Below are 15,466 nucleotides of genomic sequence, written 5' to 3'. Positions count from 1 at the left end.
CTTCCTCACATGAAAGAATCAAAAGTCCCTGTCTGGATTCGAACCCACAGCGGTAAGGGACAAGTGGAATGATAGCCTGATAATAAGCATTATGTTCATAAGCTTAGGTCTGTTGTACTACTATAGAGTACATATTAAAAGTCTATGTCAAGAATGTAACTTCAAATGATGCACACAGGAGTAACTAAATATGGATCCTATCAAACTGTTTGTATGCTAGTATACTAGTACTGCCAGAGCTGGTGCTAGGGAGAATGCGTCGTGACACGAGGAATGTCTAAAAGCACGACTGTCTGTGAACAAAATCAAAACAAGACGGTCTTTGAGTTTAAGTTTCTTTAATTGGTATAAGGTAAACACCTATTTATGAAACGATCTTTTCTAGGCACCAACAATCAATCTATAGATATAATTAATATCAACCAAACAGTCGATCATGTGGTATAAGCATTTATTATATAATCTATAAATAGCTTTGAAATGCCTTTCCCTGATTGGCTAACAAGCAACTTTTTGTAAAAAATAACAGGTCAATATCAGAGTATATTCACTGTTTTTTTCCTAAAAATAGATTTTCAGAGTATATTCACCGGTTTTTCTTCTAAAATAGATTTTCTGGAAAATCCCTAAAAGACGCGAGACTTTGACGTGACGTCACGCCATGTTTGTAGTTATCATTCTGAAGAAACGTTGAGTTGGGTGTACATAAGAGTCAAAATACTAGTAATTAGTCTATATTAGTTACTATTTTTCATTTTTAAGAAAAATAGGGATAAGCATGCCAATGGAAAGGGTCAAATTATGGAAACAGTAGACAAGCTGAAAAATAATGATTTCCATCGTATGCAATGACAGATGTGATAAGCCATATAAAAGCTATTTAAAGATTATGTAATAAAACAGATATGTATTTTTTATGCTGTTGAATATGATGTACTGAAAAATTAATATTGACCTCGGCTATCGCCTCGGTCAATATTAATTTTTTCAGTAAATATCACATCATATTCAACAGCTAAAAAGTCCATATTTGTATAATATTTGAAAATGTTTCCATACGAACGTCATAAAACATGTAAAAAGTTCATTGATAAATTATACAATACAGTATACAATGTATATCGTGTATCAAATTCCTCAACAAATGTTTATTTCTCAACGAATCGTTGATAAGAATCGTTCATATAAGTATTTTTCCAACAAAGAATCGTTCATTGATATTAATAATTTATAACTTGTTATTTTCATTTCACTATGTATCCTTCATAATCATTGATACATAAGACTATATATATTTCACATAGGATCGTTCATTAATATTTCCCCATAACAGTGCATTTCGCAAAGAATCTTCCATTTATTTATTACTATAAATATTAATCCATAAAAGAATGTTTAACAAAGAATCGTTCATTAATATAAATCCATAACTTTTCAAACAATCGTTCAATAATATAAGTCCATAACAGTACTGTATACATGTATATATCAAAGAAGTACCGTTCATTAATATTAATCCATAACAGTATTTATCTCAAAGAATCGTTTAGTAATATTAATCCATAACAGTATATTTCACAAACAAACTGTTCAGAACATATTAAAATGTTACAGTATTATCTAAATATGCTTAAAACATCAGTGACCTATACTGTGTCGGTGTGACGTAAAACCCAATCAAACAAACAAAAACATCAGTGATAGCAATGGCAAAAATATATGATTAAAGCCTGCAAATTTGTCAGGAATTAAGAAAGAATGTTTAGGTTCTGTCTTAGCAATGTATCAGAGACTGTTCAAGAAAATCTCTGGTTTTCTCTGTCGATAGGTAACAGTGGGATGTGTCAGAAATTGTGTTGGTTTTATTCCAAGACTTCAAATATGCCAGGTCACACGTACAGTCAACGGGAGTATTGTCTAAGCCTAACTGAACAAGGTTACTCAGGGTCATAACGGCAACGGGTATTTGGGACAGTCTGGTCTCGCTTAAATCTAACACACTTAGTTTTAAATTGTTGATGAAAGAGTCTTTGGAGATATACAATATTGGGTTGCCTTTCAGATCGAGGACATTCAAATCGGTAAGCTTCGAAATGTCGGGATCGGCGACACTTGTGATGGAGTTGTAAGCCATATTCAACTGCGCCAATGATCTGAATTCATTTACCGCGAATGGTATACGAGTAAAATTGTTCTTGTTTAGATCAAGACTGTAAATGGTGAAATTTGAAGAAGTTAGAAAGTCACCATTCATGACAAGAAAACCATTTTTGTTTGCAGTCATACTGTAAACGTTATGAAACAAACTTAAGTCTGGAAATATTTCCAAGTCATTATCATCAAAATAAAAAAATGAGACCTGAAAGCTGTTGTTTGTGCAGTGACTGGTAACCTGTGAAGTCATTCTGTTTAGGTTATGATTTGATGAAAAGTTTAAATATTGTAAGGAGTTGAATATGCATAACGCACGTGGAATTTCTTCCAGCTTTGAGTTGTGAATCTCTAGACTGAATAATGTGCTTTCCAATCCATGAAAAGCATTTTGTGGTAATACATAAAATGGAATGTAACCTATCTTAAGGGTGGCTAACGAACGTAAATACCGAAGCTCGTGTGGCCAAGACTGAAAATAGCCCATATCAAAGGTGAAGGTCATCAATGAGCGACCAATACTGATCATAGTTTGTGAACTCAAATGCATCAACGGGTTTCCATTGAAGTATAAAGCACGTAACTGCGAAAGGTTTTCGAAAGCCTTTGGAATAAATGACAAATTATTTTGTCTTAAATAGAAAGTAATCGATGCATTCTTAATCCAATCAAAAGCTCCATCCGCTATTTCCTGAATTTCGTTATTATCAAAATTTATATTACAAACTTGGCTAGTACTTTGATTTTTAAATATTCCTGCTTCTATGTTAGTTAAGTGATTATCATTCAGACTTATTTTGCAACGGCGAGTTTTTGGAATCCATGGCACCATTCGTAACGATCTGTTGCTACAAATAAAGTCGTCTGCGCAACTACAGTTTACGGGGCAATCGGTAGCATCAGTCTCTAGGACAAAACAATGACACGACACAAACAACATCTGAACGAGCAGCGCCTGTAACAGAAATAGAAACATTATATAATCTCGACAATACAAATACATGCCGGTTATATATCCTTTTAATGCTTTTATTGACATGAAGTTTAAAAGCTTTTATTTGTGTTTTTATTATTGTTTTTTTTTTATATTTCTTGATAACAACTGTAATCTTGCTAGAACCATTTTCAATGATTACCTTACAACAGTTCACAATCTTACGAATAATTAATTCTGCCAAATATATATTGAATTGTTGCTCAATATTGCAAATGCTCGTGTGAAAATAGAGGGATATATGTTCAAAATGTCCTTGTGTATATGTTTTATAAGAAGGTGACTTTAAGAATCCATTATTAAGAAGATGATTAGAGAATGATAATGTTCGCTGACGTTATAAAAATGTCTTACCGAAACCAACATCATGGGAATCATCATTTTTTTGTCGAAATAAGAACATAAAGGAAGATGCTGACAGAAAACGGCTTCTGTAAGTACAAAAGTAAAACTTAACATTTCATAAAGCATTCTGTGAAGAAATCGCAAATCGGATTAAGCAATGACAATCAAGTTATGAAGATGTTACATCAATTAAAGAAGAAAAAACATGTTTTACGTAGTACATGTATATCATACAAGTATGAAATATTTCAAGCATGGATTGTAAAGAAGTTTACGAATAACATAAATATTAAGTGAAACGCATGATTTATGCGAACTGAGTTATTAAAGTTCAAGGCTTTAGGTGCAATTAAAATAACCAACACAATGGACCTTTAATTAGGTAAAATAACCAAAGTATAGTAATAAAAGTACAGAAATAAATAAACATACCTATCATTTACATATGAAAAAATACTATATTTTTTCATGCATTGTGTTACACAAAGTTACAGAAATGAGGTGTTACATATTTTTAACCACCGCCCCAATCCTCGTATAATTATGTTCCTCTTATAAAGAGAACTATGATTTTTATTTAATCTTTTCCCCAGTCATGATCATAATTGATGTTTTTTTTAATTCTGTACTTGACCACGTCACGTCATTCAAGACACAAACGCAAACATTTATAGCCATTGTAGCATAAATACGTACCTCAATTTTAATTTTAAATACAGTTCAATCGTTATAAAAATGTCTTGCAAAATCAATTTTAAATTAAACTCTCTTACCAGTCTGCAATTAGCCTTGATTTTTTTTATCTAAATGAGTTTTTAATGATTTTAACCTGGCCGATTCTTATCGTACGTCTTGATAGAAGGATTGACTATGTCTAAATATAGTTCTTGCATGAAATAAATGCATGCTTTAAATTTAACGGCGCACTAACACAATTAATGTTATATGACGCCGAAACAGGACAGACGATTTTGGCTAATCTCTGATGGTATAAACTTATATTCGTACTTATCTTCACATGTTCAAAATATGATATTCGTACATATTTTACCTGTTCAAAACTCCACACACATGTTTGAAATAATTCGTACATAGTTTCATCTCCTAAAAATATGAAATATTCAAATGTTCACAATTTCATATTGGTATGTGCATCATATTTAACATGAATTTTACGACAGCAAATTAAGTGTATATACATGTATATTATTAGTTATTAAGATTTTTGACAGGTTAAATGGTCTTCGTATATAAACCGGTGTTTGAAAGTATAATCCGAACCACTTGGCAAACAATGTGAAAATACCTTATCCACAGAAAATTATGGTGGCTGATTTGGAACGCCTTTGTGCATCGTGTTGTCGCTAGCGACAGGACGAGAAAGCGCCAAACGGTGTCATGTCGTCCTGCCGCTAACGATGCACGTTAAACGGCGCGTTGTCGGGCGGCGTGTTTTCGCGATGTCACATTGTCGCTCGGCTCAAATGGAAGGATTGGCTATTTATATAGAGATAATAAGCAACACGACAGGGCGACATCGGGAAAAACGCGCCGCAAGACAAAGCGTGGTTTGGCGTGTTTCGCTAGCGACAGGGCGACATGATGACAGTGCGACAACGCGCCTTTTGGCACTAGCGACCGGACGGCAAGACGAAAAGGCGATATTGATAATGGTTGTGTTGGCTATCGACAAAGTGTAAAAGTGTACCATAGATCATATTTTTCACATGTTCAAAATTTCATATTCTTATATAGTACTTTTCACATGCTCAAATAGTGTACTTTTAGGCAATCCTTTTTTTTACATGTCAAACATTATGTAGAGGATATTGAATAAGCATGATATAACTATTCAACTCGTTCAATGAATTTAGTAATGAACTTACACGAATTTAATATTCTATTTATCACATTCAAAAAATTAAGTTTGTTTGAAGTGAAAAAGGACCATTTTATATTGGCACGTCTATAGTGTAACGCTAACATTTAGCGCATCTCAACACCATCTATAAACAATTTTGTTGATAGTCGTGAGGCTCAGCGTTTTCCATATATTCACAAGTGTGTCTATGCCAGTTCAGTGCCATGGACGTTCTTTTGATTCAGCAAATATAAGTTGTGTCAATGTATCATAATAAATATATAAGCCGCGCCACGACAAAACCAACGTAATGCGTTTGCGACCAGCATGGATCCAGACCAGCCTGCGCATCCGCGCAGTCTGATCCGGATCAAAATGTTCGCTTACAAACCCTATTATAAGTAGAGAAACTAATAGCGAACAGCATGGATCCTGATCAGACTGCGCGGATGCGCAGGCTGATCTGGATCCATGCTGGTCGCAAACGCATTACGTTGGTTTTGTTGTGACGCGGCTCATATGGGTAACAAAACAAAAGCAGTTTTGAAAACATGGTCAGCTCCCACTGCCTTATTTGTTAAAGACCCAGTATGACACAGAAATGATTTTATTTTTATTTCTCAAAATCTTTTTCTTTTTTTGGTGTCTTGTTATAGTTTCAAAACAGTTACACATTTGGCCTATTACGTTAACAATCGTTTCCTTCTCTAACTCTTGGCAGTTAGTATAGTTATAGTAGTTAAGTATTTTGTATGGAAGACAAACTACTACTTTGTTTACATTTGCCTTTGTTAATGATAAATAAATTCACAATCAGTGATACTTTTTTTAGGTGATAAACATCTAACCTGCCCTAAATCCATTATTTAATTGTTATAAAAATCATGTTTGCCCTTTTTAAAGAAAGAAACATCTGTTTCTGAGGAATAATGCGCCTTTAATGATTGTTATAAATTGTGACTATAAAACGAAAAAACAATGTATCACATTTAATCACATTAAGTAATGATGAAAGTGTATTTTTCTAGCAAAATCAAATCGGCCGCGTTATTAATTTTACTAAAATATTCTGGTTGTGTAAATGAAATGGAATGTTTCAATTTATTACATCATTGTACATGATGCCAAAATAACAGTATTTATTATTCATATTGGTTTTAATCAAAATGTGAAATATTACCACAAAATTCTTCTGGCATGATTAAATCATTCGTTCTGTAAATTAATTAATCAACTTTTAAGCAAACTGTGAACGCTGCCACATGTCACTGCCTCTGACAAGCGTTCGTGGGGCCAAAAACCCATTTTCCATCTGTCTTAAATAGTGACAGTTCTGAACCGTGATAAAAAGAAATGCATTGGATGCATTGGTGCACTCTTAACAGTATACTTTTTACTCATCACAGGTCATAATGGAATAAGGAAAAGTTACTAAACTTATTTATTTCTTATTCAGGACAACACGTTTCTATGACGGACAACCCGAATCTGTGTCCTGCATATCGTCTCATTATATTTTATATTTCTGCCAAAAAATTTAATTTGGTTCAAAAGATACAGAGTGGACACGAAGTTTTGAAATTCATAGGAAGTTTCTAAATGTGACATTGACCTATGGAAGGTCAAAGCTGCCCTCTGCACATCGTCTTATCATGGTTTACATTTCTGCCAAGTAGTTTTAATCTCCTTCAATAGATACTGACCAAACACAAAATTGCACAAACAGACAGACGGACGGACAACCAGGTGCATTACAATATACACCAAGGCATATGAAAACAACAAAAAACTCATCATTTTCATATTTTTTATTATAGAAAATTTTACATTTGGAAAAAAATATTGTCTGACAAAACATGAATGCTGAACAAAGACAAAACAATTATTATGCCTTCACAACTAAAACAACAATGATGTCCACAAATTGTGATAAGTATAAAAAATATTTACTGAAGAAGTTACACAGAATAATGCTTCAAAATATCTGATATTAATATAAGTGAGTTACGTCCCTTTTATATTAGTACATCTCTTAAATGAACCATCATGCATTTCCTAAGAGCCTATAACTTGTCTTTTTGAAATTAAGTGGTACAAACGATTCGCCACAATAATGAGTCGCCACAGTGAAATAATGATTCTCCACAATAGTGACTCACCACAGTGAAATAAGAATTTGCCACAATACCTATTTACCACAGGGAAATAACGATTCGACGCAATAACGTATCACCACAGTGAAATAACTATTCGCCACAGTGCTAAAACTTACAACTGCCATTTCTGTGAATATAACTGTAGCCAATTATAATGAAGTTTTGTTTCAAAATACAGTATCTGTGTAATCATCAGAATGAAAATGATGAATTTTGACGAAAACTGTTCATATTTATATAACATTTCAGAAATGAAAATCCGTATCAGTACCCCGAAAATTAATGTCATGGCAAAAAAAGTTATCACTGATGATGATTTTTACATATTTATGTCAATGTCACAGTATTAAACTGTTCAATAATTAGGGGAGCAAGTGTGTAAGTGGCCGGACAGAGCCACGGTACCGTATCCCGAGGGACCCAGATTTGAGTCCACGTCAGGCTGCACATTTTTCTCACCCTGTGACATTAACAATTGTTATATGAAATGTTTACCATACATGTATATAATAAATAATAATGGGGGTAATATCCTAGTCAAACTTATACAATCCCTTGCAATAATGATAATGTAAATACTGAATTTATTTTTAATCTCAATGCTGTCCTTGTAGTGGTGGTGTTTTGAAACATGCATGATTATCAACAAAAGCCAAAACAAATTGACAAAATCAACACTAAATATCAACATCTAAAAGAAAACAGCCACTTTTTAATAACATGTTTGACCAAAAACAGGTAAAAGATATTTACTATCCAGACATACTGACCTCACTGCTCAGAATATCTCAAATTATGTATTTTCAAATTTGTCTGTACATGTATTTCAAATACATTTCTGACTCTTTTACCATAAATTTAATACTATGTTTATCCATCTATAAATATAAAACTAACAGCAATAAACCACTTGGTGCAACAATCACATAAGCTTTATTTAAACAAGACACTTTACAATATATCACAGAGATAATCTAAATGCCAAAGATTTATTGTGCATGTTCTACTTTTTAAACATTATTTTCACAGTCTTACAACATTCTTTCCATATTTCTGAACTTTTAATCTATTACATTTAATACTGTCTCTTTCTGCTAACTAAAATTCAATTTTCAAATATCTATACCTACTCAACATTAAAGATTCCAAACAAAAAAGAAACAAGAAATGTTTGTAAAACATGTATGCCCCCTGTCGGAAGCCAATTAGTCATGTGATCAGGTTATTATGCTTGACTTCTGACCCAGTGAACAAACAATTAATAAGGGTTATCTTAAGTATCTACTGGTCATGACTAGTCACAAGGTAATAATTATTGTGACCCTATAGGTTGTGTGCAGCAATTTAAGTTAGTACAAATCTTACCAAATAATATATGCATAAATTTTATGAATCATGTAGGTCTCATTAATGACAGCCAAGTTGTTGACCACTTGACCCCAAAATCAATAGGTCATCTGCTGGCAATGACCAATCATCATACCAAGTATGAAGTTTCTAGGCCTAAGCGTTCTTTAGTTATTGATCAGAAACTGTTTTTACCTACAAAGTCAATGTGACCTTGACCTTTGAACCCTTGACCCAAAACTCAATAGGGGTCATCTGCTGATCATGACCAATCATCATACCAAGTTTGAAGTTCCTACACCTAAGCGTTTTTAGTTAATTGAACGGAAACCGCTTTTACCTACAGGGTCAATGTGACCTTGACCTTTGACCCCTTGACCCCAAAATCAATAGGGGTCATCTGCTGGTCATGACCAATCACCATACCAAGTTTGAAGTTCCTAGGCCTAAGGGTTCTTAAGTTATTGATCGGAAATCGTTTTTACCTACAAGGTCAATGTGACCTTGACCTTTGAGCCCTTGACCCCAAAATCAATAGGGGTCATCTACTGGTCATTAACAATCATCATACTAAGTTTGAAGTTCCTAGGCCTAGGCATTCTTTAGTTATTGATCGGAAACCGTTTTTGCTTACAAGGTCAATGTGACCTTGACCTTTGACCCCTTGACCCATAATCCATAGGGTCATCTACTGATCATGACCAATCACTATACCTAGTTTGAAGTTCCTAGGCCTTAGGGTTCTTTAGTTATTGATCGGAAACCGTTTTTGCTAACAAGGTCAATGTGACCTTGACCTTTGACCCCTTGACCCCAAAATCAATAGGGGTCATCTACTGATCATGGCCAATCACCATACCAAGTTTGAAGTTCCTAGGCCTAAGGGTTCTTTAGTTATTGATCGGAAACCGTTTTTGCTTACAAGGTCAATGTGACCTTGACCTTTGACCCCTTGACCCCAAAATCAATAGAGGTCATCTACTGATCATGACCAATCACCATACCAAGTTTGAAGTTTCTAGGCCTAAGGGTTCTTTAGTTATTGATCGGAAACCATTTTTACTTACAAGGTCAATGTGACCTTGACCTTTGACCCCTTGACCCCAAAATCAATAGGGGTCATTTACTGATCATGACCAATCACCATACCAAGTTTGAAGTTCCTAGGCCTAAGGGTTCTTTAGTTATTGATCGGAAACCGTTTTTGCTAACAAGGTCAATGTGACCTTGACCTTTGACCCCTTAACCCCAAAATTAATAGGGGTCATCTACTGATCATGGCCAATCACCATACCAAGTTTGAAGTTCCTAGGCCTAAGGGTTCTTTAGTTATTGATCGGAAACCATTTTTGCTTACAAGGTCAATGTGACCTTGACCTTTGACCCCTTGACCCCAAAATCAATAGGGGTCATCTACTGATCATGACCAATCACCATACCAAGTTTGAAGTTCCTAGGCCTAAGGGTTCTTTAGTTATTGATCGGAAACCGTTTTTGCTTACAAGGTCAATGTGACCTTGACCTTTGACCCCTTGACCCCAAAATCAATAGGGGTCATCTACTGATCATGATCAATCACCATACCTAGTTTGAAGCTCCTAGGTCTAAGGGTTCTTTAGTTATTGATCGGAAACCGTTTTTGCTTACAAGGTCAATGTGACCTTGACCTTTGACCCCTTGACCCCAAAATCAATAGGGGTCATATACTGATCTGACCAATCACCATACCAAGTTTGAAGTTCCTAGGCCTAAGGGTTCTTTAGTTATTGATCGGAAACCGTTTTTGCTTACAAGGTCAATGTGACCTTGACCTTTGACCCCAAAATCAATAGGGGTCATCTACTGATCATGACCAATCACCATACCAAGTTTGAAATTCCTAGGCCTAAGGGTTCTTTAGTTATCACTCGGAAACCATTTGGTCTACGGACCGACGGACCGACAAGTGCAAAGCAATATACCCCCTCTTCTTTGAAGTGGGGGCATAATTACCGCATATTTAATTAAAAAAACAAACAAATAACATATTTAACTGAACTCTGTTAAATTTTGAAAGAGTCATCTCAAAAAAAGAATATTGGCAAAAATACCAACAAGAGCGATCAGTAATCACATGTGTCGCCTCATGATGGCCAATTTCATGTTGGGACAAATTTTGTGACAGACAGACGGACAGTGCACAACTAGACTAACCACTTTGTACTGATCATTCCTGTAAAATTTGGATAAAATTGCACCAGTAGTTTATGAGGAGTAGTCCGGACAAGCTTTTGCGTATCTGGCAACACACAGAAAAAAACACCTTTTTATCAAAGGGCCATAACTAGGCCAAAAATCATTCAACCGGAAAACCCGTGCAATATGTGCAAGGACTTGAGCTACATATCAATCCTGTAAAGTTTCATTGAAATTGCATAAGTGGTATAAGAGAAGTAGTCTGGACAAACTTTAAAATGAAAATTATTAAAGGGCCATAACTCAAACAAAAATCATTGAACCGGAAAATGCTGACAATATGCACAACTAGACTTGGTACTGATCATTCCTGTAAAGTTTGGATGAAAATTGCACCAGTAGTTTATGAGGAGTAGTCCGGACAAGCTTTTGTGTATCTGGCAACACACAGAAAAAAACACCTTTTTATCAAAGGGCCATAACTCGGCCTAAAATCATTCAACCGGAAAACCCGTGCAATATGCGCAAGGACTTGAGCTACAGATCAATCCTGTAAAGTTTCATTGAAATTGCATTAGTGGTATAAGAGAAGTAGTCCGGACAAACTTTAAAATTAAAAATTATTAAAGGGCCATAACTCTGACAAAAATCATTGAACCGGAAAATCCTGACAATATGCGCAACTAGACTTGGTACTGATCATTCCTGTAAAGTTTGGATGAAATTGCACCAGTAGTTATGAGGAGTAGTCCGGACAAGTTTTGTGACGGACGGATGGACAGACAGACAGACGGACAGACAGACGACGGAGAAGTGATCCCTATATGTCGCCACTACTCCGTAGAGGCGACACAAAAATGCGGTTGCTTCCTGGAGACTTTGAAGCCAAAATAATGAGAAACGAAATTCCTAAACAACACCGAAAATTGCAAAATTGAAAATCATGTAGGCTCCACTTTATCTAGCCTTTCAATGGTAAAACTTTTATAAAAATCTGATTTTCCCTTTAAAACACTGAAATTGACCCAAATTACTTTGACCTTGACAAAAATTACATTGACCTTGACACAAATAACTTGACCATTAACAATAGTAGGATCCATCCATTAAAAATTTTGATCTGAGAAAAAAAAAAAAAAAACATAACTGAATTGTGGAAGGCAAGATGGACACGGGACAAATCGGCAACTACATGTATATGAACCATTAAAAAAATTTAGAAACCGAAAAAAATCATTCTTTGAATGTATTACTTGCATGACATTACTAGTCTTGAACTAATTTTCTGTTCACTTCATGTTTTTGTTCAAAAGAAAAATGAAGTAACCTGCAACAATCCCTGCTTCACTTTGTGAACACAAAACAATAACAAATTAAACACGAAAATATAATAAGAATAAAATTTATGGCTTTTTAGAGACTATATTTTAATATCTCTGTCAACAAAACAACAATTTATTCAGTGCACAAAAATAAAAACTTGACATAGTAAAGTTTCTATAGTCTTAAATAAAATACATAGAACAGAGATACTTGGGGACTCAGGAAAATGTGGACTTTCCCGTCTAGTCCCGGGGTACGAACAAACTTTTACAATTACAACCATCAAATGTCCAATGTGTTGTTATCTCTATTGTGATCTGTACTGCATCTTAACGCTATGAAGTAAAAGTATGTTTGTACCACTGGGATTAGATGGAAAAAAAACACCAAGATTTACCAAGTTACAAATAACAGCTATTCAACAAATTTACAGTTAGCACTTTCTGAAAATGGCACTTAAATTTACAAAATCATAGAGCTTCACTTCATGTGTGAATTAACAGTTTTCTTTATAATATGTATTTAAAAATTACTAAAACAAGCCTTTTACCTCTATAAGTTTTGGGATTTTTCCCAGATAATATATGAATTTCTAAATAAAAGGAAATCCTGTCTGTGAACAGTTACTTTTTCAAAAATCTTAAATGCAAAGAAAAGGTCTGAAGATGTAAGAAGTTAATGAGGTGATGATGGAGTGAGCATGCAGTTTATCTTAGCAGTAGCTGTATCAGGATAGTGATCAGCCAATAAACATTAGTGATTTACCAATCAAGAATGAAAATAAATTCAATAACTGTGTCAAAACCAATACAATAAGAATATCATTGATAATGATAATAAAGATATTACTAGACATAGCACCAAACAATCACTTGATAACTATAACATGACTGATACTTAAGCCAATATAAACATTAAAAAATACTTTTTTTTAGAAATTTCTATGCAAAACCTTAGTCAATAATTGAGATTACACAAAAAGTAGACTGAACCCTTACTTTACTGAATTTGTGTCGTGAACTCATCCTAATTTGAAGATAGAACATTCCATTTAGAAGTTTTCAACATGAAAATAGTATGAACTGACCTAACTTGAGGAATACAGACCCACATTGGACTGCATGCATCTGAAGGCAAATTCCTAATTTGACTGCATGGTTGCTCCGGCTGACCTTACTCTTTATTGACAGCATACTTAGACAGTTGATAATTGCTGCTTGCTCTAATGGCATAAGCTGTCATTCAGAAACAATTGAGACGCGTCACGACAAAACCAACATAGTGCGTTTGCGACCAGCATGGATCCAGACCAGCCTGCGCATCTGCGCAGTCTGATCAGGATCCATGCTGGTCGCTTACCAACCCTATTACAAGTAGAGAAACTGATAGTGAACAGCATGGATCCTGACCAGACTGCGCAGATGCGCAATTGATTTTTTACTTAAATAAAACACACTAACAACTAATGAACATCATGAAAATTGCACAGATCCCGCAGGTAAACTAGTGTTCATAAGTCTGTAGTATCTCAGATCATTCACAAATCTCTGTAGATTCTGTGTAAATGTTGGGAGATCCTGAAATCATAAACAAAAATATTAAGGAATTAATAATAAATTTAAACAATAATAATTGAATATACACAACAAAATCTAATTATAAAGTATGTCAACATACTGATAAAGTGCCTAATATGTAATATGCCCTGTACATAAACATATCTACACCTTATTGCAGTAACAGGTTAAGGCAATATGCTCGACTATTCTCAGTGCTTGTAAGTAAGTAATGGAACATAACTCTGTAAAAGGTAACTTGAGTAATGGGACCTGTGCCCATCATGTTAGATGATCAGGACAAGTGTGTGATGTTTCAACCAATTCCCTTTAGTAGTTTTGGTGATACTTGTATGGAAAAATTAAGTTATGCGAGATGCCAGTCAATGCAAGTGGCTGGGTGAATACAATAGCTCTCTATATTCTTTGAAATAATAAACATGTTTTAGTTAAATTACTTATATCTTGTAATACATAAAAAAAAGAGTAAAATTATACCTTTTCCACTTTAAAGTTTTGCCCTAGCATATGTTTCTGTCCGTTATCTAGGCCGTCACATCCTGTGAGGAAATGCGGCAAGAATTCCGAATAGAATCTGTCAAAGTCTACAGAGGCCATGTTATATATGGTCACAACAATCTCCTCCTGTAGCAGGTCATGTGACTTGTGTACCAACACTTGTAGTAGAACGTTCATGAACTGTGACAACATCCCCGTGTAAAATATAGGCTGAAAATATTTATAATTATATAATACAAGTATGATAACATTTCCAGATGCAATACTTCTTTTTTTTTTGCCTGGACAATAGGCCATGGCCAATATGTTAAAAATGACAAAAATTTCAAGGGTGCGGTTTATCAGTTAAAGCAGCCTGTACATTAATTTGATTCTGTTTTCCTTAACCCATTACTTCATATACACGCCTTTTAACGCCTTTTTCACCCCCCCCTTTTTGTTGTCTCAAATGATGAACAAGAGCCACCGCCGGGCGGGGGCAACGCTCGACTTTTTACTTTTTCTAAACGCAAACATAGAAAGGTTTGAACATATATTGATGTTTCCTTTTTATAAATTTAGTTGGTCTGTCTTGTCACATTAGTTTTGTTTATATATTTTGTATATATATGAATAGAAACATTAAGCATATTTCTAAAAATAGCAACAGTACGCAATTTCTAAAAATAGCAACAATGACGCAATTTCTAAAAATAGCAACAATGACGCAATTTCTAAAAATAGAAAAAATGACGCAATTTCTAAAAATAGAAAAAAATGACGCAATTTCTAAAAATAGAAAAAATGACGCAATTTCTAAAAATAGAAAAAAAAATGACGCAATTTCTAAAAATAGAAACAATGACGCAATTTCTAAAAATAGAAAAAAATGACGCAATTACTAAAAATAGCAACAATGACGCAATTTCTAAAAATAGAAAAAAATGACGCAATTTCTAAAAATAGAACAAAAATGACGCAATTTCTAAAAATAGCAACAATGACACAATTTCTAAAAGTATAAAAAATGACGCAATTTCTAAAAATAGAAAAACATGAC

The 15,466-nt window shown here is 34.2% G+C and overlaps 2 protein-coding genes across 2 annotated transcripts; both read right to left on the bottom strand.

The window, feature by feature from the left end:
* Positions 1-1,142: 1,142 nt before the first annotated feature.
* Positions 1,143-3,574, bottom strand: LOC132720686 (carboxypeptidase N subunit 2-like). Its single transcript, XM_060704869.1, has 2 exons — positions 3,500-3,574; positions 1,143-3,106 (listed from the first exon to the last, which is right to left on the bottom strand). Exons 1-2 carry the CDS (start codon positions 3,524-3,526, stop codon positions 1,775-1,777), a joined length of 1,359 nt encoding a protein of 452 aa, XP_060560852.1. The 5' UTR covers positions 3,527-3,574; the 3' UTR covers positions 1,143-1,774.
* Positions 3,575-12,866: 9,292 nt separating this feature from the next.
* LOC132720688 (exportin-6-like) lies at positions 12,867-14,633 on the bottom strand. The gene is made up of 2 exons (XM_060704871.1): positions 14,407-14,633; positions 12,867-13,929 (listed from the first exon to the last, which is right to left on the bottom strand). Exons 1-2 carry the CDS (start codon positions 14,617-14,619, stop codon positions 13,825-13,827), a joined length of 318 nt encoding a protein of 105 aa, XP_060560854.1. The 5' UTR covers positions 14,620-14,633; the 3' UTR covers positions 12,867-13,824.
* Between the last annotated feature and the right edge of the window lie 833 nt (positions 14,634-15,466).

Source organism: Ruditapes philippinarum, unplaced genomic scaffold (genome assembly GCF_026571515.1).
Source record: "Ruditapes philippinarum isolate M1 unplaced genomic scaffold, ASM2657151v2 ctg6177_1_1_1_1, whole genome shotgun sequence".
Taxonomy (NCBI): domain Eukaryota; kingdom Metazoa; phylum Mollusca; class Bivalvia; order Venerida; family Veneridae; genus Ruditapes; species Ruditapes philippinarum.
The sequence above is the reverse complement of the archived record's forward strand: the minus strand, read 5'-3'. Positions and strand labels throughout refer to the sequence as shown.